The following is a 27,807-nucleotide window of genomic DNA, read 5'->3' as shown; positions in this document are numbered from 1 at the left end:
TGAGACTATCTACAGATAACTATGGGGAGTTGACATATTCCGCAGCTAAGACCCAGGGCCCCTTCTCTGCCACTTTATTTCCATTTGGTTTAACGTCAGATAGTTTCAGTAATGAAGGTTTTCTTTAACGAAATTTTCAAGAACAGTCGGACGCAGTCAAAGTAAAAAAGATACTCTTAAACTTAGTAGAAGATTATTTAATCAGTAACAAAGCCTATCACTCCAAAATTCATAAAACATACATAGAAAATGTTAATAATGAGATGGGGAACCATATTAAGATATAGATTTTCAACAATTACCAATTTCAGTCAATGAATCAATCAAACAATTACTATACGAATATAAATCTAGAACTAATGTACTAACTATATACGTGAACTCTATCTTTTACATTAGTAAAAATATATTTCAATGTGCTTAGCACGTTTGAATTCCAAATTAATCGTTCAAAGAATATATCAGTTAATCATTTAATTACCAAAAATCTGCACAATTCTATCTTACTTCTGAGAAAAATACAATCTTATAGAAATTCTGATGTATTAATTGAAAACAGTGTGAATTAAATTCAGATAAAAAGAGAAAATGCAAAAGGCACCATAACCCTCCAAAACAAACTATAAAACTACAAACCACTTTTAATCCAACACTGTTAAAAGAAAACGATAACTATGAAACTTTATAGACTTTTAAGAAAAAAGACATCATGAAATATGTAAGTCGTCAAAAACTTTCTTTTAAAATTAACTAAAGAAAAAACCACAAAACTCCACAAAATGTAATAACTTCTTTGTAGATACACCTAGTACCTCTTTCTTTTAATAACATAATTAGAAAAGTAGGATAACACAATTCATGATATTGCCATAATCCTAGGCCTCACAGGGACACATGCTTGTTTGTCAAGTTACCATAGAAAAATCTGATGTAAATTTATCAACAATCAAGTGGTGAACATCTTCCAGCTGACAACACCTTCACTTGCACAGACGCATTTTACCTACTTCCTATGACAAAAAACTTCTTTTTTAACTAAAATATGTAGTAAAAACTTTTTTAGCAAAACTTTTTTATCGAAACTATTAGGGGGAAAGGCCACCCGCTTAGAGGTAACTATGATTTGTTACAAAAATTTAATTATGAGGGGAAAAAGCTGCTTCGTAAAAACACAAGATGTGCATCACTCCTTTCTGTCAAATCTGTTTTTTACTTTGCAATACTTTTCAGCATTCTGCAAAGTTTGAGTACGTACTGAAAGAGTCTAAGTAAGCTAGAACTGTTTTGTAACAAAACATGTACAGCTCCTGAAAGATAAAAACAAAAAAAAACACACCATAGGCTCACGAAGGATATGCTATTGATCTGTGAGTGCCCAGCATTTTGCAAAGTAAGCTTAAGACGTAAAAAAGCAGCAAAAACTATTCAACATGATGAAAAACGCGACAGAAAAGAGATCAGACGACACATTTAACTTGCAGACGTATCTTTGAAGTGACTATGTTGTTTCTTACAAATCCAAAAGGGATGACTTCTCCTGTGATTCCTTTGATAAATTTCAGCATAATGGGAAGCTCAAGCACAGTTTCTAGGGCGGGGGGGGGGGAATGAACATAACCAACCCCTCCACCCATCCCCAGGCAGATATCTAGTTTTCCAACTCACCCGGGGTAGAACTCCTTTGTTACGCCCTTGACAATTTACACCTGAACAAAGCTATAACAATGGATCATGACACTTTTAACTCACCAGAGTGTTGACTGCACCTGGTCTCTTTGCTCGAACTAGTTTTACAGTCTGGAAAACATCAACTGTTTGTTCAGTCTTGACTCGTTCGATCACTGACATTATGGTGGCTACGCAGCCACTACGACCAGTACCATCACTGTAGAAAGATAAACGTAGAACTAATCAAGAAAGTTGAAAAGTGTACAGTGATGGATCCGTATTACAGGTTCTTGCCTTTTTTCTCCTAGCATCGAACTTCCAAAGTGTCAAGTATCCACTGTTTTCAGAAAGATAAAACCATTAACACCGACCACGCCGGATACAGCCAACTAAAGTGTCTCCTGCTAATACTGTATCTGTTGTAGATGGTGTGGATAGCTTTATCCATTGTAGAAAGTGAATAAACTAAGCTGTATTTACTGTAGATAGTGTATATTGATTATCTAATTGTCACAATGGGAAAAACTGTATATACTTTAGAAAGTGTAAATATTTGTATTTGATAGAGACAGTTTAGATAGCTGTAAGTACTGTAGACGGTGAAGATGGCTCATCTGATATAGTCAGCGTGGATAGCTCAATCTAACGCAGATAGTGTAAATGGGTGCCTGTAGATAGTGGTAGATAGCAGTATCTAATATAGACACTCTTGATAGTTGTATCTTTTGTAGACAAGATATGTTGTTTTATGTTCTGTTTACAATCTGAACGCGTTATGCAAAAAGTATGTACATAAAGTCATACATGATGCGAGTAACCATACGCTATTCTAGCGTGGGTGCACTATTATCAGCTAAACTCCTAGTGGGTTTAGAATCATGTCTAGTACAACATTTAAACGTACGATAACATCAAAAAAAGACGTGCTCTTTATACCCGCACTGGAAAACTATGACTCTATTTCCTGATTGCTGCTGAGACTGCTGTACAGTAGTCATCAGGTCGAGTATATCCTGGGGATCTGGGCATGAGTTTTCATTGGCCCAACCAGTGTATTGTATATGCTGTAAAGTTGACGTCTTCTTAGGGGGCTGAAGAACGAATTTAATTAGAAGCAAATCAAGCTATTATTTTGAGGAACATGAGGTCAATTTATTTTAAATCAGTTATCACGTGGGCTGCATAGTCCCACGTGATCACATAGCCAGGTCTTTTTTTTGTTGTTGTCGTTAAGAACTCAAAATCCCCTAAGAACGTTCATTCCTTACTTTACTCGTCAGGAAGCCTCGCAGAACTTGTAAATACTTAGATAAAGTATGAACTTACTTTTTTTTCATAAAACATTGTGATTTATTTTTTTAAAGCTTGTTGTACAATTAACTTAGTGGTGAGTTGAATCGTGGGATTGTCTGTAACGTTCCCAAACATATTCCGTAATGAACAAAAATCAATTTTCCACGCAGGATGTATTTGATTACGTAGAATGAAACATTGAAATTCGAAAAACAAACAAACAAAAACAAATCAAAAAGGAATTATTTCAACCAGTAGATTCCGCAATCATGAATACGTTCAGAAAATCTCGCGTTCATTCAAACGATCTCCTCTTCTTTATATTTTCCTCTGCACTCATCACCTTTCTGCCAAAGAGTGTTTTGATTTAGACAGGAAAAAATTACCCATTGGTCTCTCTCTCGTAATAGTGAAATACTTAAGGTCGAACTTCCGCGCATCAAGAATGCACAAACGCCTCCTGTTGGTGTAGATAAAAGTTTCCTCCAAACTAACCAGAAAAAATGGGACCTTACAATTCTAGAACGAGCAAACTGTACCGCTGCATTCTCGACGCTGAATCGTCTGGTGGTGATATTGTTTGAAGTTTCTTGGGACAAAAGCTGGACAGTGACTTCACCATACTTGGCAGATCCCTCGCTTGGCCAGTATTGTGGGTAACTCTAAAAAAGAAAAGTAGTATTACATGTATGATCCGTTACACGAATAACTAAATATATGTGATATGATGGTGAGCATGATGGTAGGAAGGATTTTCCGAAAAAGAGTTCCAACTATAGCGTCTCACTGACATTTGAGAGCATACTCAGTGAGTCAATCGTTGTAAATTGTTACTTTATCTCGACGATGAAGGGTACAAAATGGCTCCTCATTCTAAAAGTCTTAAGATGATAACAGGAATACAGTGATGCGTCCTGCCAAAATGTCTTAATAACTTAAATAATTATTTCTTTACCAATTTGTTTAACGAATAGAGGTAATTTATCAAAGCTCACCACAAATACCAATAGTAACCCATATCAGTAGCTGGCTGTTTTGAAATAAATCACGTGATTTCTAGCACAATCTAGCATAGCTCTAGCAGATTGTTTAGGCATATTTTGCACACTTCGTTGCAAACACTGAGTGAAGAGTGTTGCTATATGCTTTTCAAAAAAAATGAGATGATTTTTACCTGCTTTCCTTCTTCCAAGTTATTCAACATCACAATTGTGCCAATATCATACTGAGAAATCATAAGCCAGAAGTCTATAATGGTGCAGTCTAACGGAGCTTGTGTCAGGATGTATGCATTACGTTGTGTGTAGTCCTAGTAAATAAGAGATCAAAGAAAAATATGGACGTCAAGTTAAGCAACACGAATATACCAATACGAAAAGAATAACACCACCACAACCCAAGAAGGAAAACTTGAATAGAAATAAACCTCTTTTTATGGGTTTACTGAATTAAAAAATCTACTATCTGGACACGTTGCAACAGAAAGCTTTCTAAAGAACCAGAAAATACTTAGTCTTTTCCTATCAGCACGCTAGAATTACAGAATATATTATAAAAATTTTACAAGGGCATTTTTGCACTTACATCTACATAAGAGGCATTGATGTAGCTCTTTTCTTGTGAAGACGCTTGTAAAAGCACTCGAGCATTGTCCACTGGTACAAAATCGAATAGAAGTGTTTAATGTTTAAAAAATAAAGGCATTTGTGCAAACAAAAAATATACCTAACAAAAGTTATAAGGACTGTCTCAGATCTATCGTTTGGAAACATTATTCGATGTGTGGCGCCACCTGAAATTTGGAGTGGAAAGGTAGGGAACCAGATGTCAAATTTTACGCATTCTAGTTATCCTAGAGATACTTCTAGCTAGTCGACGTAAGTTGTCCTAAAACACAACACAGCGACTTAACCATCACTTAACAAATAGAGAAGCCCTGACTATGCTCTGTTCTGTTGTAAAGAACGCAAGAAGCGGCTAAAACACGAAAGAAGGGTAGGGAGAAACACTCGACCATGTCTCGTGTTTCTCCCCACTTCGTGAAATTTCACTTTCAAATAGCGAACAAAACAAGAGAGATGTCCCGGAAATGGTCGGACATAGTACAGATTGGCGGATGGCGTGACAGCTCTAGCTCAGCTCCGTGCTCTGTACTCGAGCAGGCTCTTTCAACCAATGAAAGGGTGCGTTATAGTCTCTTATAGGCTATAACATTAGTTAATCAAAAGTAACAAAATGATAGAGTACGATTAATGATCGGTAGCTTGAACAGCGCACTAATCTAACAGTGCACTATTCATGCCTGTAACTGCAGAGTAAGAAAGGATAGTTCGCGCGTAATCAATGTGTATTTGTTCCCAAAATGCTGTGACAGTCTTGATTGTTCAGTAACAGAACTTTTTGTCGTCCAAATCTATCTTGTGACAAAAAAATTAACGGTGCTTGTGGTCTTTCGATTTCGTGGATCACTGGTAAGATCACAGACCGAATGAGATCCCACTCGATTTAAGACTCCACTAGAAAACAATTCAGGAGTAAGCAAAAGTTTTGTTTAGTGTTTCGGAAGCAATGCAAACAAAGACAAAGGAGCACTTACGCGGAACAATGTTGGGGAACCTGTTCTTGACGACGTTTGCGGGCATAAATGCGTTCTTTGCTACTTCTTGAGAAGCGTGGGCGTCTGTTACAAGCTCCAAGCGCTACAAAACATAAAATTCTCTCAGTCCGTCCTATCCAGTTTTAATACCCTCCATCTTAAGCCATTTTTGTTTGGTCTTGATTTATTGCTGTTTCCATAGCATTTTTTTTTCTTACCGAACTAATAAACTGCTGTTTTATTTAGGCTAAAGGTAATCTGATTTTTTTTCGCGCAAAACACACACAAATTAAATTAATAGAAAGTGAAACAAAATATTGTGATGTAAGATCAACAAATTACAGAGAAGTTCATCTGCCACTAATATGTATGTTAAAAAGAAATTTGCAGGGGTTATCCATGAACAAAAGCACGCTTTGTATTTTGATAATTACGTCTGACTAACTAATTTTTCGAGATTTTTTTGTCTTTAAGAACTGTAGATGAGATGTGAACATGAAGTTAACAAAGTCACATAGACACGTCTTTAAAAGAATCTCCAGAAGCAGGTAATAAGCTGTCTTGTCAGCATTTACGTTTACGCACAATAACATATAAAACCAAATTCAGTTACAAGGAATAGTTATCACTTGCCTTTAACTCTCGTTCATATCCAGTCTTTTTGGATGGTTTATGCACCTTGGCAAGCTTGTTTGTCGCAATTCGTAGGTCCTGAGGGATAATCTCTGTATTTCCACATACCAAGGCTTCCATCACTGCTTGGTGCAAGAAAACATACTGGTCCTATACAGAGATAAAGTAAATACCAATACTGTTGCAAAGGACAGTTTTTGATGAAGCTAAATTTAGGAAATTCCTCACCGTCAAACTAAAACATCCACGACAAATAAACCCTGTATCCTCGCTTCCAACCAAAACATCATCGTTTTTAAAACCGTGACCGTTCCTGGCGTTGGCCGAAGAGCAAACCTGAACTCCACAAAGAAGGTTGGCCATTATTCCATATATCAGTCGTATTCTCAAGTTATTCAAACCTCATTTACACAACAAAGCTTAGACATGTTTTGAGTGCCACTCTCGCTAAGAGCGGTCCACTCAACTTCCCGTCGGAAAAAAGTTTTCTTTTATTTTTTGCCCATGAAAGGGGTTTAGGACACATGTTTCAAAAATAGTTTAGTTGTTCTCCAATTCTCTTTTTTTGCGTCGCCACAATCCAAAAATGATTTTTGGGCAGACCACTCCTTTGGACAGCGATCGAAAGTGTAAATTTAAAAGATTTTGTCCAGCGCGCAGCGACTGCAACAATGTAGCTAACGGAATTCTACCTATGGTTTAATTTCTTGTCTTCATAGAACCAATGTTTAAATGTAGCAAATTGAAAATACAAGTAAGCGAGTACTTAAGTATTATGAAAATTTCAATTTTTCAGTTTTCTGTTTATGGTTTTCATTCAGTAAAATTCGGTTTAACTGAGCCTGTTTTGTTAGTGTGAATGAGTTATAAGATACTGAGGAACGAGTTATTTATTACTCTAGAAGTTAAAAAAGAGTGGTGCTCACTGTGATATTCAGTTGTTCGAAGGCCGATTAGCGCTAACCCAGGGTTAGATTTTAATCTGGGTTTCTTTATTCCTTTACTCTAAAGCCTTTTTGGGAAAATTTTCAATGTCCTTTTTAAAGCATCAAATAGTCATACTCTAGACAAAAAGAATTCGACTGAATTTTCTTTTAAAGCTTTTAGATCTGAAATCGGATTTCACACTAACCCTGGGTTATCTTAACCCAGCTTTGAACAACCCGGCCCAGGCTTGGGTTATTAAGACACCGTATCAGTTTTAATATCATGACGCATGCTCTTTCTAAAGATGCACTGGGGGAGAATAAATAAGACTTTTGCTTCTTTTATTCTTGTGGAAAACAGTTAAATTTTTAAACTTACATCTTTCTGAACCATATGAGGACGAGATCTACGCATGACTTGCACGTAATTCTGTATAAACACAGTTTTTATCTTCTCAGCACTCTCCAACATGGCGTCGATAGCAATGTATGTGCCAGTTCGACCAACACCAGCACTGTACAAAGGTAACAACAGATGTAAGTAACAACCAACGGAGAGAACAATAGACATTGAGGAAAAATAGCAAGAACTATTATGGATCGCGACCAATAAACAGGAAACGGAACGAGTAGAAGGTAAAAGTTGGAGACCTGACTTTTGAAATACATCGGATACCTCTAGGCTTCGCTTCTAGCAGGGTTCACTTGCGTTTTTAAAATTCTCGATATCATTGGTGTGATCAGTAAGAGTATTGAGAGTAAACAATTGAGATCTATTTATCAACCCTATAGCTCCTCGACCAAATTTGTAATTCTCCTAACTGTCAACCATACAATTCTTAATATGTTAGTTCGGAGAATTAAGTATTGGATCAGCTAATTATCCCCAAGCTGATATTTCTCTTTATGCTCATCATCTATCTGGTTGACATTGTATTGATATTGTAAGGAGAAATTCTGTCTTAGTCACTCATGGGAGCTGACTATAGAAAAAAGCCCTACACTAACGCATATAATTCTAACACTTAAGACAGTTTTACTGTTTTAATTTCAGTTCTTTTAGGTTCCTTGTGATATTAATCTTTCTTCTGATCAAAACGTTTGTTTCCTGTTATCCAAACCAGATAGAAATCGCAATTGAAATATCTACAGAAGAACTAAACCAACATACGATAAAGATTTGCGAATGTGAAGCATTTAATTTGAAGTCTTCAAATTTTACTATGCTTTTTACCTGCAGTGCACAACAAGTGGTCCACCAGTAGCCTGGTGCCTTGCATGAATCTTTTGTCTGAATCCAAGTAGAGCTGTGGAATGTTGTGGGACACCTTTGTCTGGCCAAGTGACGTAATGAAACTGCTGCACGGTCCTTTTTTCTGAGTCCTAAGTGAAAATTCGTTCTCATGAGGGGAATGTTGTTAAAAAGGGATCTCTCTTGATTTAAAATACGCAGTCATTCTTTGCAAGTAGTTTACAGTAAAAAAAATGCAAGATGTCGTATTGCAAATAACTTAATTTCATTTCGAACAGAGACAACCCACCTTTGTCACAATCAATGACCTGATGACGTAATCGGCAAATGTTTCAGTCTTGTGTAGGGTAACTGTGATAGCACCAAATTTGGAAGTATCATCTGGCCAATACTGATCGCATTTGTCCTAAAGATATGATAGGAAAAAAATAGGTTGATACTATATATAGCGACCAACAACTTCATCGTACAGCACGCTACGCAAGTAGCCTAATCGCTGAGTGGCTTGCTGGTTGAGGTTATGATGCATGTTTTAAAGACTACTCCTAAAGTGTAGAAAATGAAAAATCACTGAAACTCTGGGTTGCGTTCAACATCAAACTAAAAACTTGCGCTACGTCTACCTTTCCCAGCTCAACCAGGTTTGTAAGCATCACAATGGTGAAACTGTTTTCCTGCCAGACCATTCGCCAGAAATCAGCGATAGTTGTAGAAGTTGGACCTAATAATCATTAAAACAAAAGAGAGGCGAAACATGAGCTAATTTCACAAGAGCTTTTTAGCATTTATTTACAAAAGAATGGGACAAGTCATTTTTTTGGGAGTGTGGGAGTTTCCATCATTTATTGCTGCTTTATTCCCTGAATACTTCTGCCCACAGAATAGAACACTGAAACAACGCAAAATTCTGGTAAAAGGCCATAACAAAAAGCCCAATAAGTTGATGGAACCCTGTAATGACGAGTGATAATCTTCGCCCTCTAAAAGTCTAGAAACTGTCGTCTGAACTGGATGAGAGTTTTCTAAAAGCTTTGTTCCTACAATGTATTACCTTTAACGATGGGATCGACGACGCTTTTGTTAGTTCCAGGGGTGCCCCATTTGGAAAGGGTACACGATTAAATATACCGACAAGGAACCCGGTGAAAGTGACCGTCATTATCATGGGACATTTGCTAGCCCTCTGACTCTATGTTGCGTCAGATTTCCCACGAGCTGTTCAACAGTAATACGAGTTAGCGTGCGACAACTTACAGTGTATCCACGAGACACCTCAAGTAATATTTACCTTGTGTTGCGACATAAGTCATGGTGACCTCATCGTAGGTCTGAGGAGAGAAATTTGAAAAAGATAACAGAAATTCACGATAATCAACTCAAATATCGATTGTTTATCTATTTATTCATTTATTATAACAAACAAGTAAGGTCGACTTTGTCGTTCTTCTTTGTCTTGTCTTGTCGTGTCATGTCGTACAGTGTTGTGTTCACGTTGTCGTATGCATTTTTTGTTACTGACCGGAATGTAGCTTGCATTGATGTAACTGGAGTTTTTGTCACCCTCTATTTCCTCCAACAAAACACGAGAGTGATCATCTGTAAAGAAACACAATCGCTTGTTCAGTTTCTATTGAAGTTTTCAACGGTTTTTTTAATAGTGTGAAATGCAAAGAAATCTTAAGAATTATTGCGCTTTCAACGTAAGATTCAAAATTTGGATTCAAACATAATATACTCTCAAGATTTAAGCTCACCACTTCCTAAATCACCAACTTTGAAGCGATTATTAATCCCAGAATAGTTCTGCGATTTATCAACAATGGAATTTGAAAAAAAAATTCAGGCCTGATCGAGATTTGAACCCATGACCTCTGTGATATCAGTGCAATATTCTATCAACTGAGCTAACCATCCAGCTGAGAGGTGGTTATTAAGTTGGTTGGACTTTATTGCCTCAAAAAACGACTGAAAGGGGAAGCACCAGTTACAGTCCCTGCACTAGAAGCTGACCTCTAGTTATCTAAACTTCTAGGTTTTACATAGCTACCGTTGCATAAAAATACTTACAAAGTTGATGGAATATACTCACATGAAACAATGTTTCCATAACGGTTCTTGCCTCTGTTACTCTTGCCAATCTCCCAAGAAAACTGCATCCCACCTGGCAAATACTGGAAAAGGTATGAACTAAGTTGCAATTCATGTGCTCCTATCAAAACCGATTAGATGTAATCACTTTTTTTGACCCTTGCAACGACATCCAAAAAATTGTTCTTACGCTTTTGCAAAAATGGTGATACATAATGTACTGAAGCATATATATGTCAAGTTGTCCATTAAGAAAATAAAAAGCACGAAACAATTCAAGAAATATTCATAATTACTGTATCATACAATAATACGATAATACGAAAGAAAAGGAAAGAGGTAAAAAACTATAATAGATAATTGCCTTAAATTCCTCTCGCAGCACAATGGCACCATTTTCTGATTTTCTCTTGACATATTTTGGAAACTCAGCCACAGGTATTGGTTTGGGTTTACCATCGTCAGCTTCACTGTAAATAGCTTCTTTTTCTTCACTAACAGGCTGTTTCTCAGCACCTGTAGGGTAGAAAAATCGCTCATAAGGAACTGTACAATTCCTTTGATCTTCTCTATGGACACTCGACCGTGTTATCAATTCTCCTCCTAGGTAACAGATACGCTCCAACTGCTCCGTTTCGTTTGCTACACTCAACAAGAAACACCTACCCTCTACCTCCACTACCCCCACAAAGTTATTTTTAGACTCAAGGTATCTGCTGTCTGAGAATCATGTACCAAGGTAATTTAACTTTAAATATATAGTAACAACTTTCTTTTGATACAAGTCCTTAATCAACTAGTTTGATTATTTTTTTATGTATTTAAAAACGATGACCAGTTACACGCAGTCCAATAGACCAGGTGAGGGTTGTTTTGAAAAGGACTGTTGTCGACTGCGATGAAGACCTTTAAACGACCTGGGAGAATTTCATCAGCACAATTAAGTGAGAAATTGTTTTGTTTTTCAAGTGATGTAACTAAATCTGGTTCGTAATAGTTGATTAGTGCAATCACGACCGAGTTATACTATTTGAATCTTGCAGCAAATAGCGTCACGGCAAACTTGACTACACGATTAAAAATTGTTCCTGGTACAAACCACTTTCCTAGTTGAAATGATGCTGATCCAAATCTTGACTTTGAAGATATAACTTTGTTACACAGACAATACATAAGTCAGTCACAGTTTAAGTAAAAATTTAGCAAAGCATCCCAACAATCCTTTTTAGCATGAAAATAACGATTCGATCGTAGCTAATTGTACGAACGTTATGACTTCAACCGTGAAAGTTATTCAATGACCCTCTCCTAGAAACTAACATGTATATTATACTTTATCTACAAAAAATTACCATGAATCGTGCGACGAATGTCTCCTACATTTTGATAGACCAGATTTGATGTACTTGAGGTAAGGTCTTGTGAATCGTCGTTAATGTCATCTAGTTGAACAGATCTTTCCCCGGCACTTTTGGATCTTGACTGCCTTCTCCTAAAAAAAAGAACAAAATGTCGAATTTTCGGCTGCCATACTTTTTTTCTACGCTCAGTCACTAGGATTCAGTCTTAAAACGAAACAGACCTCCGGTATAAGAACACAGCGACAACAACTGCTGGTATAAGGAGTAGCAACAGGACTACAGGTACAGCAACAGCTGCAGCGTTAGAACCGCTGGACTTTTCCTTTTTCTCACCTTCTGCATAAGAAAAAAGTAAAGAGTATCTAATAATTAAGCTCTTCTGGAATTACTACTTGCAGTGCTCCAAGCTTAAAGTTGTTTCAGAGCAGACAGTTGGCAGCCGAAAACCAGGTAATCGTCGTAAGAGAAAGAATTTTAGTCGACAGTGGCCGACAATTATTTTTAAGGCTCGCGTGACATCTCAAGACTAAAGCCCCTAGTATGGGCCATTCAATTTTGTTAAAACATGAAAGCATTACAGCTTGCTACTTGACAGCCGAAAACATGAGGCGAATTCGTCGACTTTCGCTGAGAATTTCGTCGCCATGGCAACCAAAATGATTGCAGCTTGGGGTGCTGACTTGTACTACTAACTGTATCATTGTTTCCTGCTACTGGGAAGTCTCAAAGGAGCTAGGTGGAGGAAAGTACATTCAACCGTCAAAATAGAACTTCTTCATTAGTAATCGCTGTCAAACTTCTCCATTCTTAACCATCCCTGTTCTTTTTAGGCTCATTCGTGCTTTTATTGTGTTTGTCTACCCTGGATATCAATTAACTTATGGTTTCCCTCGCATTCATTACAGTTTTTCAGGTACAAAACGGCAAAAAAACACACAAAATATTGTGACGTAGCTCAATAAAGCTCAGCACTATGAGCAATTTAATTTAAAAAATCAGCGCCAAGTCCGGTCTCCAAACTTTATTGAACAAGACGAGAGAGTCCGTGACACACCGCAATTGTGTTATCAAAATCATTTTGTTGGCTCCGATGTGCGATGCAGCTTATTACCGTCACCAAATTTAGGTTGCTACGAAACTGATCATGAGTGAGACAAAATCTGGGGTAAAGGGTGAACACTCAAAGTCGGTGTTTTGGATTGAGCATAGCTTGATGATCTAGATAATCTGAGGAGGAGAACCTCCAGGCCAACTGTAATTAATACCAGCCTAGGCATGAGGCTCTCGGAGCCAACATTCTTGCAAGTAAAGAACTGCTCTAGAAATCATTTTGCTCTCTGTTACTTTGTAGTACAATATGTAACTTCATTGCTTATTAAGTACAATATAGACAAACCCGTGGTAGTAGAGGTGATGGAAATTTTGGAAACTATGCTTGCGTATCCCTTTAATTCCCCCTGTGAAATATACAAAAACAAAAACAAAAAGAGCACGTGCTTTAAAATCAAAGAGGCCACTGAATCGAGAGCAAAGGAACTGCCAAGTTATTGTGTGGTTCGATTACATAACCTCCTAGTGTATGTGTTTACATACACTAGGAGGAGAAAGGTACTGTCTAGCAAGCTACTCTTAAAAATCGACTCAGAAAAAGGTCAATAAACCCAGTTGCACAACTAATGGGAGCACGTTTGTGCTCTAGTGAGTTTAAAATTGGCCTCCTCCTGGGTCAAATCTTTATAGAGAGGGGTTACATATTTTTCCAGAAGAAAAGGCAGACCGTTTCACCACGCTGATGGTCAGATGATTCTGGTTGTAAAAAAAGAGGAAAATGTTTTAAATAAGTAGTTTACATACCTTCTCGGCTTTAGTTAGAGCTCTCTCATACACAATGTAGTTTTCTCCTTTCTCAAGTTCTTCATTCACAAATTCCTTAGTTTTATGACCATCGCCAACGGTAAATTTCTGAGGTTTGCTGAGTAATGGTTCATTTTCTATCTCAGCAGTAATGTAAAAATTCACGTTCTCTTTCTTAGCATCACTGGCAGCTTTCAGTTTTGAATCATAATTGTCTGGAAGCTCTTTAACGCCATTAGCGGTTTTCAGAACAATAACCTGATAAGCACTGAAAGGTATAAAACAAAATGCCAGACTAATGAGTAACATCTCGAAAAGAGGCCATTAAGATAGCATTTAGGGGCCACTGACCATTAACATCGAGAATCCGCCCACAGTTTCGTAATTCATTTAATATTTCCTAAAGGACCCTTTAATGAACCTTTTTCAAGAACTATAAAACATCTAACGCCTCTTAAATTTTATTTCCTAAAGGACACTCTTAATGAACCTTTTTCAAAAATTATTAAATATCTAACGCCTCTTAAGTTTAATTTCTGTCGCACGCACGAATCCAGCCTTCGTGGAGGGAGCGTGACCTCATTTATCGAGAAGCGGCAGGTAATCTTACCTTATATCTTAATGCAGGATCTATTCCACCTCTGCTTCTTTAGAAAATCATATTCTTATTGATAATTACCTTACTGGACCATATTTTTGTTCAACAGGCCACAGGTAAATATCCACAGCTGTCCGAGAAACCTCAACATCGGTTATATTATGTGGATGTGGGGCTTCAGGAGCTGGTAAGGAAAAAAAATAGCTTCTGAACCACAACAACACTCTTGTACTTGTGTGTTTATAAATAGATGTCTTTTTAATTGCAATTAATCATTATTTCTTCATGTAAATTGTTGCACGTCTGTTTGCGCAATGAATTCTTAATAAAGACCTTTTTTATTATTATAACCCTTTTGGTTATAATAATAAAAAAGGTCTTTATTAAGAATTCATTGCGCAAACAGACGTGCAACAATTTACATGAAGAAATAATGATTAATTGCAATTAAAAAGACATCTATTTATAAACACAGATTTAAAACGACTTGTCTGGACCCTAGGTAGAATATAATTATGCGACCTACTTCTCAACTGCCGTGTCCTCTGGGGAGGTAAAAGATCCCTCAAGGCAGTGTTCGTGGAAGAGATCCTTCGTCATAATTTCATATCTCTATCATGACGAATATCCAAGATACTATGCCGCTTTAAGCAGTAACCTAACTTATAACACCTGGCAAAGAGCTTATCAATACTACTTAAATATTTACTATAAAAAGCACACCCCAGGCCTCAGACTTTTCGGAAGATCAATGTACATGTAACTAAATGTTCTCGTTAAAGCTATTTCTTTAAAGACATTGAGCACTATTGATTATCAACCGCCAGTTTTAATATTATTTTCTTTCACCAGCAAAAAAAAAAAAATCAATTTTACCAATTCATTTCGAAAGCACGCGAACATCGAAAACAAGGTCCATTTGTTCAAAGGGTAGATAAAGCTATCCAACGGATAAACCGATAAAGGGTTAAGTTTCTAAAGAAACTGTGGTGCTGCGTCGGTGGGAGAGTATAGCAGGTAATTTAGTGTTAACAACTGGGTTGAAAACGTGAATTAGCCACCGTAAAGGGTAAAAAAGCTGACGTTTCGAGCGTTAGCCCTTCGTCAGAGCGATTGATAAACCGCTATCGGATATCCTACACTAAGAACCACATGATAGCGTTAAACTCCCTTTAAGCAAGCGTGGGCAGATCTATCTAAAACAAAAATTGGAAAAATTTTGATATCATCAGTTTTGATTAAAATAGAAAGGTAAGAGTGTCATGGGTAAATGATCCAAGGGGGTAAGTTTCTAAAGAATCTTTGGGCTACGTCGGTGTGAGAGTATATCAAGGTAATTTTGTATTGTCAACTGAGATGATAACGGAAATTGGCCGCCGTTAAGAGTTTCAAAGCTGACGTTTCGAGCGTTGGCCCTTCATCAGAGCGAATGTTTTCTTAGATAGTTTCATAGATAACCTATTACAATGATTGGTTGGCCTCAAAGAATTTGGAAACTTACCCATCATATCTGTCATCTTTGAGACGACTTCGGAAGCGCTCTCACCACAAACAGAGGTGCCATGAACTCTAAATTTATATGTGGTGCCTGGAATCAAGCCTTCTACTTTCTGCGTTGTTGCATTTATTGCTTCTATAGTCCGCTCATCTCTGAACGTTTTATTGTAGGACTTTGTTCCAGTGTACTCCACCTACACGATTAAGTACAAAAGGCTCCGATATCAAATTACTTCAAATTTATTGTTTCTGTAATTTAAGCCGAGATATAGAATCTACGTTAATCTAATTTTAAAATCTCTGATAGGAAGTAAGCTTGGACAAATTAAATTATACAAAGTTTTTTTATAAAGCAATTTTGAATCTCGAGGAACAGTTAATATTCCGATAAAATAAATTAGTTTTGTGATTTTGACTTTTTGTTTTGATACAAATTATGCGATTTCAAGAATGGTCTTGGGATTGGATTTGAGTAAAGTCAATAGTTTCTAGCTGAAATGATGACTCTGTTCTCATTTTGGGTTACTTGCCTGGTTACTTTTGTTTTTTAAATTGAGTCAAAATATATAAAAAGGACTTCCTTTTTGTAAATATATGACGTTGTGACTAAGATACAATTGGTTTGACTTGGAATCAAGCCATTCACAAGGGTTAAAGTTTCTTGAAAATCTAGCAAAGATAAGAGTTGTTTTTTTCTTTTGAAAAGTAAATTTCATATTGAAACAAAATCCTGCATATGAAACATATTAAGGAATTCCCTTTGACATCGTCGTTACACATTTATTAGTATCAGCACTAAAAATATGAATATACATAAAACATCTCACACAAACATTAAGTTTGCCTATAGATAGTACTATAGACACCATCTTATAGATATTTTAATAATTTCATATTTCTTAGTTTTAAATTCTTAATCAGCAGAACCCCGTTGATAACAGTACTTTTGTGTTGAAGGGTTAACCTGGATAAATATTTCGATTATTATTATTATTATTATTATTATTATTTCAAGACATGTCTAACTATGTACGGTATACATACTACTTATAATTACATGCGAAATAATTTCTCCCAAAGGGAGCAAATACGGTAATTTTAATCCAACTTACAGCATAGACAATTGTTTCCTTTTTATCATATTGTTTCCACGCCAGGGTAATCTGGTTTGTTCCTGAGTCTGTTACTTTAAATTCCCCTGGTGCGTCAGGTCCTGTAGTTTTATGTTAGAGAACAAAAAAGTTAAAGGAAGGCCTTGTATATTGAAAAAGTTATTGAGTCAGAATAACTTGAGGAAAGAATCTAATCATATGATGAATGTTACAAGTTGTGCTTTTTTAAAAATTGTCAGTAATCATAAAATAAACAAAATAATTTTTTTAGTATTTTTTTTCACCAATCATGTCACAAACCAATACAATTTTCATAATAATCTCATCAAACTCACTTGATGTTTCCAGTTCCAAAGGTTCGCCATAGGGTCCAGGCCCTTCTGCTGTGTAAGCTCGAACAGAGACATTATATTTAGCACAAAGTTCCAAGTCAGACAGGACAACATATGTCACCGACGTATTGACAGAGGGGCTGTTAATGACAGATCGTTTGCGCAAATTTCCTTTCCTCAAGAAGACGGCCTTGACTTCATACAAAATAACTTTTCCGTGACTCTTTTCTCTTGGTAGAGGTTCCCATGAAATGTTAAAAGTCGTCTTGTCCACTGGGGAGAGTGAAAGAGGTTTTGGGCCACCACTTGGTGCTAAGAAATAGAGTAGAAAAACCTCTAAATTATTAGAGGACAGTACTACTTATTTTTAGAAAAAAACGTTGAGGTGTTCTATTCACAAAGGGGAAATATTTTCACCACGATCTGGAGAAAAATACAAAGAATTTTCGATAAACTTAACTTACAGTTTAACCTCTGTCACTTAAAATGTACCAGGACAAGTCTAAAATCTAAGATATTTACTTTCCACAAGTGATAGCTGAACAATAAGGAATTATTTAAGTCTTTAATTAACAAAGAACAATAATTTTTGTTAATTGTTCACAGCAAATGGCAATCACTTATCCTAAGTTGCTCATTTTCAACAATCCTCATCTTTCTTCCTGATTTGTTTTATTCTTTCATTTATGTTAATTAGTGTTGGCGAATCACCTTTAGATTATTTGCACTATTGTACTATATTCAATTAAGATATAGGCATAAATAATTTAGCCAATTGCCACTTTTTTTCCTACTTTTGTGTTTATTCCAATTAATAAAAAGGAGTAACCCAACTAGTTTAGCTATTAAGTTATTTTGGGCGACCAGCTACTGTTTGTTCTTTGAATTAACACAATGTATAAAAATTTAGTTTAGTGTGGTAAAAATAACATGGTCATTTTTGTTCTTGTTTTTAAGAAAAGAGGTCATTTCAAGATATGAAGCGAAGTTTACCCGTTCCCTTTGTAGTTACAGTAATTGTCCTATTTGGTCCAGGTTCAATAGTCACAGCTCTAACATTAAATGTTTATGTATAGGCAGGAACAGGTGTTTTACAGTCAAACTCTTCATACCATGAACACCTGAAATAATGTCAGTAAATGTTTGGAATGTTTGTTGTATCGACATCAAATTTTTGTTGACTCTGCAATGATTCACTAGGATTTGTATTTTGTTGAAGGAAGTTACGGAAGTGCTTTGTGAACTGGCAAGGGAAACCAAAGCCATCTTGGCCTATGCAGTATACAAATTGTGCATAAATTGTTTTAAGATACCAATATAAATAACATGAGAGAAAATTAAAAACAGTTCAGTCTACTTCAAACCAGGAGTAAGTTGCGGTAGCATTTTCCTAAAAATTTTGTTTGGATATTAAAAAATAGACTACATAACATAACTATATGACAAGAACTACTTGGCTTAACAGGTAAGGATAGCTTCCACCTAATACTGATCATAACATGGGGAACAATACATCCGGATACAAATATTAATAGTTCCATTTTTATACGATTTTGCAAGACCCCAAACTACATTTTGGAATCATTGGTATCAGATTGAAAACTATTATAATAACAATCTGACCAACACCACAACTTCATTGCCAGAAATCGCATGACACTCAGAATAATTAAAATTCCTTGGAAGCATCAATTGGAGTGTCAAAAAATTCTCTTAAAGAAACTAACGTTTGAAGAGGTTTACCATCATTTTCTTCACTTGAATAACAAATAAAAGAAGAACAGCCATTAAAAACGACGGGGTTTTGTGACAGTTCATGATTATATAAGGGTCAAGGGTTAAAAGAAAGAAGACTGGATCAAGACAGAGAACTGATAACTAAGTTTTTTTTCTTACTTCAAGTGTCTAAAATGAAAAAGAAGGGAACAAATGATTGAGACATACGTTGACATATTGTCAATGAAGAGTTCGACTTCTAAGGAAAGATGATTAAATACTTTGACAATGCCAGCTCTTGCCCTTTTCCACTCACTACAACTGTAGGTGCAGTTTCCACGGCTAATTGAGAATAAATTTATCATGGAGAACTGGATGATCCAAGATGGCAATGGCATTAAAAAGGTCTATTGTCATGGTTAAATTTCTTGCACGAAGGACTTTACTTCAAGCCTAAAAATGATTTGGCACTAAATCATCCCTTCATTGATAACCTGCATATTGTGAATGAACATTGCTCCTCTGTCATTTCATAACTTGCTTGGATAATCATTTCAAGGTTAGCAACATGATGAAAGTAACTAATTTTTTGGGCCTGCAGTAATTCTTTCAGGCAGAATAGCATTTTTTCAGGCAGAATAACATTCAAGAATCGTTTTTGCTGTCCAGGGTTTTCAGGGTTTCACAGTAATAAGAATTATCAAAGGATCATAATTCTTACCAGCCTCCTATGTTTTCTTAAAACCAACTGTTCTATTAATATTATGAAAAGAAAGAAAGCTCCATATGGGAGGAAATTCACCGAGTATTTGGGCAACAATATAAATATTCTACATGTCTTACCATCCTCTTTTGTTCTTTCAGTTAAAATGGAACTCTTTGGTCCATCACCAACAGAAGTGAATGCCAGTATTTCAAATTCATATTCTGTGTACTTGTAAAGCCCAGTGACTACTTCAATACGCGTTGACTCATCTGTTATATACTGCATCAATCCTGGTCCTGCAGAGCCTTTCTCTTGATAGAACAATTTAAATCCTTTGATTATTCCATTTCTGGAATTTGCTGGCGGTAACTGCCAGGATGCTGTAATACTAGTAGAAGAGGATGCAGTCAGATTAAAGCCACTAGGAGGCTTTGAAGGAGCTGTAATAAGGAAGATACATTTATGTTGGGATAATAATCATAATAATTTCTAAATCATATTTATTACATCATGAAGATATCATTTCATCATCACCTTTCTTTCATCATTGAGCAGAAATCTTTTCAGAAATCTTTTTTTGCTTAATTATGCAAATATGTTGAGAAAAATTAGCATTTTGTACATGATTTACCCAGTTAAATTCTGGTACACTATTCAAAATAAGTTAGTTTAATTGCCATATAATCTGTGCTAAGACAGCATTTTTGAAAGAAAGGGAATCTGATGACATTTCACCTCTATTTTTAAAAATCTCTCCTTGGGTGGAAAAAAAAATTGATTTAAAAATGGATGAGGTTCCAAAAAATGATGGTCATGGACCCTCATACATAAATTATTATCAACCTCTTACACAAAATAGGTGCACCTTTGGGGTCTAAATACATATGGAAGGCTGCCAATAAAAAAACAATCAGAATCGCCAACATCTTCCAACAAGCATAATTTTCATGAGCAAATTGAAATGCTATAATTGCTAATCAAGATGCAATCATTTGGTTAGTTATGTTGAAATAGTTTCCTGTATACTATAATTAAGTCATAGTCTTTCCCCTCACAAAACTCTGGTTACATATCTATTTTCAATATTCTCTTAATAACTCTTCAGAAGAGAAGACATATCTAGCCTTTGATTAAATCACAAATGACAACTCTAACCATCCTCTTTTGTTCTATTAACAACCACAGAGCTGTTTTTTCCATCACCAACAGAAGTGAAGGCCAACACTTGAAATTCATATTCTGTGTACTTATCAAGCCCATCAACAACTTTGTTTAAAACTGCTGCACTTTTAATAAGAAGGACAGTTCCTGGCCCTGAAGAACTTCTCTTTTTGTAAAACAGTTTAAAGCCATTGATTATTCCATTTCTAGAATTTTCAGCTGGTAACTGCCAGGATGCTCTAACACTGGTAGAAGAGGTTGCCCCGACCATAAAGTTAGATGGAGGTTGTGAAGGAACTGCAATTGGATAGTGTTTTGATCAGTACGCTTACTTGTAAAAAACATCTAAATTCTTAATGTAAAATCTCTACTTTTCCATTCAAATTCATTGCTTTTTCTGTTTTGAAAGTTTTTATAAAGTAAATAATTGAATCAATCAAAAGTAACTGCATGGATATTTTTCCTTAAGCTCACTTGATGTAAAATCTTCACCTGTCAACTCAAATTTATTGCTATTATGTTTTGAAAGTTTTGATAGAATAAATTATCAATTCGATCCAAGGTAACATCATGGTTATTTATTCCTTTGGTCACCTACTCAACCACGCACCCTTGATAAACATACAACACACCATAAACACAGCAATGAGATTATCATCCTTCCCAATCTGTCACATACCATCTTCCATTGTCCTTTCCACCTCAACAGAACTATTTGGTCCATCACCATCAGAGGTGAAGGCCAACACTGTAAATTCGTACTCTGTGTACTTATCAAGCCAGGTGACATTTCTACTTAATGTCGATCCCTTGCTAATAGTCAAGGTCGTTGCTGATCCACCAGAACCTTTCTTTTTGTAGAACAGTTTAAACCCTGTAATGTTTCTTCCATGTCTGGCAAAGACTGGTGGCAACTGCCAGGAAGCTGTGATGCTGATCGAAGAGCTTGCAGTTAACTTGAAGGCTGCCGGAGGTTGTGATGGAACTGAAATGAACAATATCAGTAGCTTGTTATAATTTTTAGTTGATTTAGTGATATGAATGTAAATTAATCACCCTCATGACGTTAGAGAGCCTTAGATATTCCTCGGATCAAAGTGAAGGATCATGGGACTGTGTACATGCATTAAATATACATTATTTGTATCCCGAGTGTGAAGATGTGCTATACATAAAAGGAGAGAAATGATGCTGTTGTAATGGAAACCCACTGAGCTCCAGAATCTACAATGTACAATGCTACAATCACATCAGACACTGTTTCGTATCAAGCACAAATAATAATCTAAGCAAAACTTTTTTTTCAATTTAACAGAAAGAGAACCTGAAGGATCTGAGCCGAATATATTCAAGAATTTTAAAACGATATTTAAGTCTTTTAAAAAAACCTAAATTTATTGATTTTCAAATTCTCTCATCTCTTATGGTCAGCTATATAGTGGTTTTTAAAAAAATTTTCACCTGACCAATTACAAGGCTCTATCAATATTGGATAGTTTATAACTCGTCTTTAGCTAGCTCTGCACGATTACCTAGGCTTGTCTTCCACAAATAATTTGAATAATATGACTTCATTTCTGTCTCAGGGGGAGAAAAAAACAAGAGCAAATAAATACCTTTTGTTAGAAGTATTCCATAAACTTCCACTCTCAGAGCTTTAAAGCTATTGTATGCCGTTGGCTTAAAACGGATAAACTTTGCACTTGCAAATTCCTGGAGACTGTTTTTTACGATGCCATTTCGATTTGAGTTTCCGAGAAAGACCTGTAGTTTGTGGTACAAAATGTGAAATAATTGTGTCAAAATAGTCTTGATAGTACTGCTTCATTGACCACTATTAAGTATCAGTTGCTTACACGTCTCTAATAGCTATTGAAAGACCTAGTTTCTATTGTTACAAAACTAACTCAAAAACACCGGTACCTGACCCTGTATACCATTTCTGGTGAATAGCCTAAGGGAGAGGTACAAGTAGTTCGAAAGAGATTACAATATGAGAACCACTGGAAACAACACCGAAAAATAAGATTTTTCGAAAGCCTTTTCACACAATATTTTTATTTTCTTTGCTATAGACTACATACTTTATTAAACAACAAGACTGAGCCTTGACCAGGTACACACTTCTTTTACCTCCCTCCACTTGACTCAAAAAATTGAGACAGTGTTCTAGGACCTAGATACTATTGGCTTTTTTGTAACTTACATGAATATTCACATGACTTTTATATAAACTTACCCTGTCTGCATTGTTTTCTTGGTAGGTAACCATAGTGGTATCATCAACTGATAACTGAATCTTGTAGTTTTCTGTCCACTCGTTGATACCATTAGCTCCTTGAGTAGCAACAGCACAGATAACATACTCATACAGAAGGTCAATTTGGAGGTAGTCGGCAGGATCGGAAGTAGTCGAGGGTGCCCAACCCCGCTTATTTTTATTTAGTCGACCATAAGAGGGTAAATACTTATTATTAAAATGCGATGAGGCAGAGAAGCTGCTGTCTGGAATTGTACCACCACTGGCCAGACCAATGGCCTCCATTTCACAAGCTGCAAGGTAATAATTTAAATCAGCCTTCATAGTGCCATGCAAATTGTAATCATATTAGGTCTGCGGTCTTATGCATGCGTCGTGGGACGTGTAAGCATAAGACATGTTCGTTTACCAAATAAATTATAAGTTGAGATCACGATGAGGCTCCATGTATCTTTATACAAATCATGTTTAATAATTCAAGTGATCAAACAAATAACTTGTAGAAGATCTGTAGACCAACTCTCACTTCAAATCACTTGGTATTTTTACCCGATACTTTAAGGCCATTAATTTGCATTATTAACTTTACAAAACAAACAATAGATCTATAAGTTAAAGCTTACCAGATTATTTTAATAACTCATAATGACGTTTTAAGTACCAAACAATAGCTTCAAATTCAGTCTTTTTCTATCAGCTGTTCTCATTTCACATGCTTTGAAAAACTTGCGTAAAGATTAAAAGAGTATCTTAGACTACCCTACAATGTGATAACAATACTGGTACCACGATAATAGCAGACATGCAAAAAATGCATTGAAGCTTCAAACTCACTTGGGTTTTTTTTCACTCCAAATACCTCTGTCCTCATACACACCCCAGCCTGGTGCGTTCGTGGCCGGAATCGCAGTTGTTTTGCTAACACTCCATAAACAACATGCTTCTTTTCCGAGTTCCTGTCATCATTTCCTCTCAGAAACTTTGAACCAAAAAAATAGTCAAAAGTCATCAATAGTGTTTTTCTCAAATTAAGAACGTAGCAGATATAAGAATACAAATAGTTTAAATACTATTAACATCAACAATTCTTAGGACAAGACTTATTTTACCTGTAAGATATTCTATATTGTCAGACTTTACAATCCATGTTCTATTGGCATATAACTAGCTGTAGCAGCTATGCTTCAGAGTCTATTTCCAATTTACCTTGGTTTTTCCACTTTCCTCATAGTCTGTCCAATTTATCCCATTTGTGGAAAATTGTAATGTGTAATTCTTCACCCACTGATCTGCATGAGAATTCCCTTGAGTGGACACAGCACAGATGATATAAATTGCCTGTAGATCAATCTGTAGATATGGATTAGTGTCGCTTGTTCGTGCACACCATGATGATCCAGATGTGTAGTTCAGTCGACCATTTATGGCTGGTGTGCTGGCACTTTGTTCAGAAGAAGCAGTTATATCACTATTTGGAATTGTTCCACCTCCCATTCCAAGGTCAAAATCAACACAAGCCCCTATAGAAGCAAAATCTACATTTGCATTATGACATATTCACAATTATAATTGTAACAAGGATAAAGGATTGGATTTAAAAGGGACGCGCAAGCCTTGATTCTCTCTAATGGGTACCTCTAGTTAAAGGTCCAGATAGTTAACAAGTGGCTAATGGTGCATATTTAACGAGCTGCAAAGCGTGAGAGAAAAACAAACTCGTTTTTTAGAGTCTGGTGAAAAGTGATCCAAATGCTGCTCAATGTACAATACATTAATAGAGGGATTGTATAATGATAAACCTCTATCTGGCTTGCTGGTATGTCGACTAATAATGTCCTTGACTGAGGGTTTCTACTCATAATTACTCATTTGCCCTCCAAGCTTCGCTACTTTGCCAAATGTTTATTTTCCGGACAATATCTCAGCTACAGACATACCAACCGCCTGATGGTTTATTTACTAAATAACTCGACACAGGAAAACAGGGTTTTTAACCCTTCCTTAGATGAAAGATAAATTGAATTTTTGGGTAAATGCACGATTTCTGGGGTGCAAGGCAAGAATGTACAGGTTGGTCGAAATGCGACTGAGTTAACCAATATATACTGGAATTCGCATAATCCATGATATCAGTTCCTAAATGAAAAGAACAACGGCAAAAATATTAGACTATATTTGAAACTATCTCTGTCTTAGAATAGTGCCGAGTTAAACTGAAATCCTTCCATTAAAGTGTATACCTAAAATCACCGAGTACATAGTATAGGTAGCATAATTTCCTCGAGTGGTTTATTTTGACACTGATAAAAAGTCTACTAAGTAAACATAATGGTTTCGGACTCTATCTATTTGCTAAATAATGTAAAGTTTAAATTGCTTTTCGTAAATAACTCTTTCCTTCCTAGCCGAGCTAGCCAAAAAAGCATGAAGGAGTCAACATTCACATTCGTTTTAAGATAATGTTTTCATGAAAAGGAGAAGCGAAACCCGGAAGAGCTTTCCTATCTTTTTGGTATTGATGCTGTCTGCATTGGCGATTAAGTTGCAATGGTATTCGGTCTTAAGCTTTAGCTCCCTAAACTAAAAGATATATCCCACCATTTCTGCTAATTGTAGCATTCAAAATTACAATAAACCTTTCAAGTAGATTTGATATGATATAGCGCTCACTTGAAGCCAGAGTAAGAAATACAGCGAGAACAACTACACGGAAACAAAGCTCGAGATTAAACTGCGCCATGTTTTGATTGAGTGTGTCACGGTATGTGGTCACGATTGATTTGCTAGTTCGGCCTTTTGTAACAGAAAGCTCATGCGACAAAACATGTCTGTTTCCTTGCCACTCAAGCTCGTATTTGCATAATTTGTAGCATTACGCTAAGACATGTAAATCTGGAGCTTTCAATCAGTTTATGCTTATTTCTAAATAATGCATTTTGTTCTTTGCAGTATTTTATAGTTATCACATAAGTTTGTGTAGGTTTGTCGTTCAGATTGAATTTCACCCTTTGATGCTATGGATGTGGATTTTCATGTACGATCTAGTTGATTTCAGCTACAGTGGAAACATTTTTATTCCAGCTGAAGTATGTAAGTTTGAGTTTTTAGTAGTTCGACCCAAACTCTATTTTAAGTATTTCAAAGAACCGTATTTCTTTAACGAAAGGCCCGTGTGCTTATTTAAAAATTGTAAAGAAACTCTGCAAGCACATGAAGGTAAACATAACTGGAACGGAAAAGAATCTACTCTCCTGTACTGATGCGGCGGTGGTTGAAGCCCAAAATGTTATCGATAAAGTGGCAATAGAAACAAGATTTCCTTGTATCCCTACTAGAAATTGAAGAAAGTGAGATAGGGGTTCGCTTATTCGGGAGAGTAATAATTTAAATCAGCCTTCATAGTGCCACGCAAATTGTAATCATATTAGGTCTGCGGTCTTATGCATGCGTCGTGGGACGTGTAAGCATAAGACATGTTCGTTTACCAAATAAATTATAAGTTGAGACCACGATGAGGCTCCATGTATCTTTATACAAATCATGTTTAATAATTCAAGTGATCAAACAAATAACTTGTAGAAGATCTGTAGACCAACTCTCACTCACTTCACTGTAATTGTAAATAGGTATTTTGCGAAGCCGGTCAGTCAATGCAGTGGTAGCTATTCGCTTTCTGTCCGACGCTCGATATTTTATCGCCACGGTCGCATATCGTTAACTACAAGGGAAACTGGGCGAGAGGTAGCCATGAGCTTGACTCGCGGGGGCAAAAGGAAACGGCCTCCTTCACCTGCATGGGCATGCGCGCGTGTGAATCGCGCACCTTCCTCGCTTGAGAAACGGAAATGAATAATGATTGTTTCATTGCGAAACTGAACGAAATACTGGAAAAGGCAGACAATTTCAATTATCTGTTTGCTCTCCTTAAGCTCCAATGTAAGCATAATGTATTGATTTTTGTCCGCAAGATTGGAAAAGACACGTTTCTGAGGCAGACATGGAATCAGTCAATGCCTGATGCAAAGGCATGCGTAGAAGTTTAGTCAACGACGGTCGCAATAAATATGTTCGACGACAAAATCTCAGTTAAATGACTTGTATTAGTATTACTTTAAAACTTACCCTCAGCACGATTATCTACCAGGTTGTTCTATTAGCTTCAAAACCCAAATTTTTCATGGATGAGAATGAATTTTTCGACAGAAAGGTGCGTGGCGTCGTTTTACCCCCAAGGACTGTTTGAACTGAATGTTCACAAGTCGCTTGAACGTACTTTAGCATTTAGTAAATGTAGCGAATAAACCCAAATTTATTCAATTGTTTGGTCACATTCCCAAACATGCTTTGGAAAGGATTGTTTTTAAAGAGAGCTTGGTATCTGTCCTAAGATTAATAAACAATACTCTAATCTGGTTTTAATGCTGACAGCATTAGCGATTAAGTTACGATGGTACGCGGAAGTCTTAAGCTCCAGCTCTCAAAACTGCAAGACATATCCCACTATTTCTGTTAAATGTAGTATTCAAATAAAAATAAATCTTTCGAGTAGATTTGATATGATATGGTGCTCACCTGAAGCCAGAGGAAGAAATGCAACGAGAACAATTACACAGGAACAAAGCTCGAGATTAAACTGCGCCATGTTTCAATTGTGTGTCACGGTATGCGGTCACGCAAGATGTCTTTGGGCAAAATTTCCGCACAGCCCCATACTTCATTATGCCTACAGTCTTTTGTTGAAGAAAACAATAGCG

At 36.3% G+C, this 27,807-nt stretch overlaps 1 protein-coding gene across 1 annotated transcript; it reads right to left on the bottom strand.

The window, feature by feature from the left end:
- Window positions 1-182: 182 nt before the first annotated feature.
- LOC149037129 (receptor-type tyrosine-protein phosphatase delta-like) lies at window positions 183-27,695 on the bottom strand. The gene is made up of 34 exons (XM_089188406.1): window positions 27,626-27,695; window positions 24,260-24,573; window positions 23,888-24,032; window positions 23,033-23,346; window positions 22,410-22,557; window positions 21,473-21,778; window positions 20,788-21,090; window positions 19,633-20,072; window positions 19,107-19,115; window positions 18,204-18,270; window positions 17,214-17,522; window positions 16,879-16,979; window positions 15,771-15,960; window positions 14,351-14,453; window positions 13,672-13,939; window positions 13,214-13,274; window positions 12,039-12,153; window positions 11,809-11,948; window positions 10,821-10,972; window positions 10,458-10,539; window positions 9,888-9,964; window positions 9,657-9,696; window positions 8,992-9,089; window positions 8,658-8,774; window positions 8,351-8,499; window positions 7,496-7,631; window positions 6,191-6,340; window positions 5,558-5,660; window positions 4,546-4,616; window positions 4,136-4,270; window positions 3,501-3,623; window positions 2,605-2,759; window positions 1,750-1,885; window positions 183-1,307 (listed from the first exon to the last, which is right to left on the bottom strand). Exons 1-34 carry the CDS (start codon window positions 27,693-27,695, stop codon window positions 1,227-1,229), a joined length of 5,208 nt encoding a protein of 1,735 aa, XP_089044532.1. The 3' UTR covers window positions 183-1,226.
- Between the last annotated feature and the right edge of the window lie 112 nt (window positions 27,696-27,807).

The sequence above is a fragment of the Pocillopora damicornis genome, chromosome 11, assembly GCF_964200805.1.
Source record: "Pocillopora damicornis chromosome 11, jaPocDami1.2, whole genome shotgun sequence".
NCBI classification, from domain to species: Eukaryota; Metazoa; Cnidaria; class Anthozoa; order Scleractinia; family Pocilloporidae; genus Pocillopora; species Pocillopora damicornis.
The sequence above is the reverse complement of the archived record's forward strand: the minus strand, read 5'-3'. Positions and strand labels throughout refer to the sequence as shown.

Coding starts and splice junctions, on each gene's coding strand:
- LOC149037129 (XM_089188406.1), bottom strand. CDS start 27,695: ATGGCGCAGTTTAATCTCGAGCTTTGTTCCTGTGTAATTGTTCTCGTT. Junction 24,574..27,625: donor ATTTCTTCCTCTGGCTTCAG/GTGAGCACCATA, acceptor TTGCTTCTATAG/GGGCTTGTGTTGATTTTGAC. Junction 1,886..2,604: donor GTCATAGTTTTCCAGTGCGG/GTATAAAGAGCA, acceptor ATCTTTCTACAG/TGATGGTACTGGTCGTAGTG.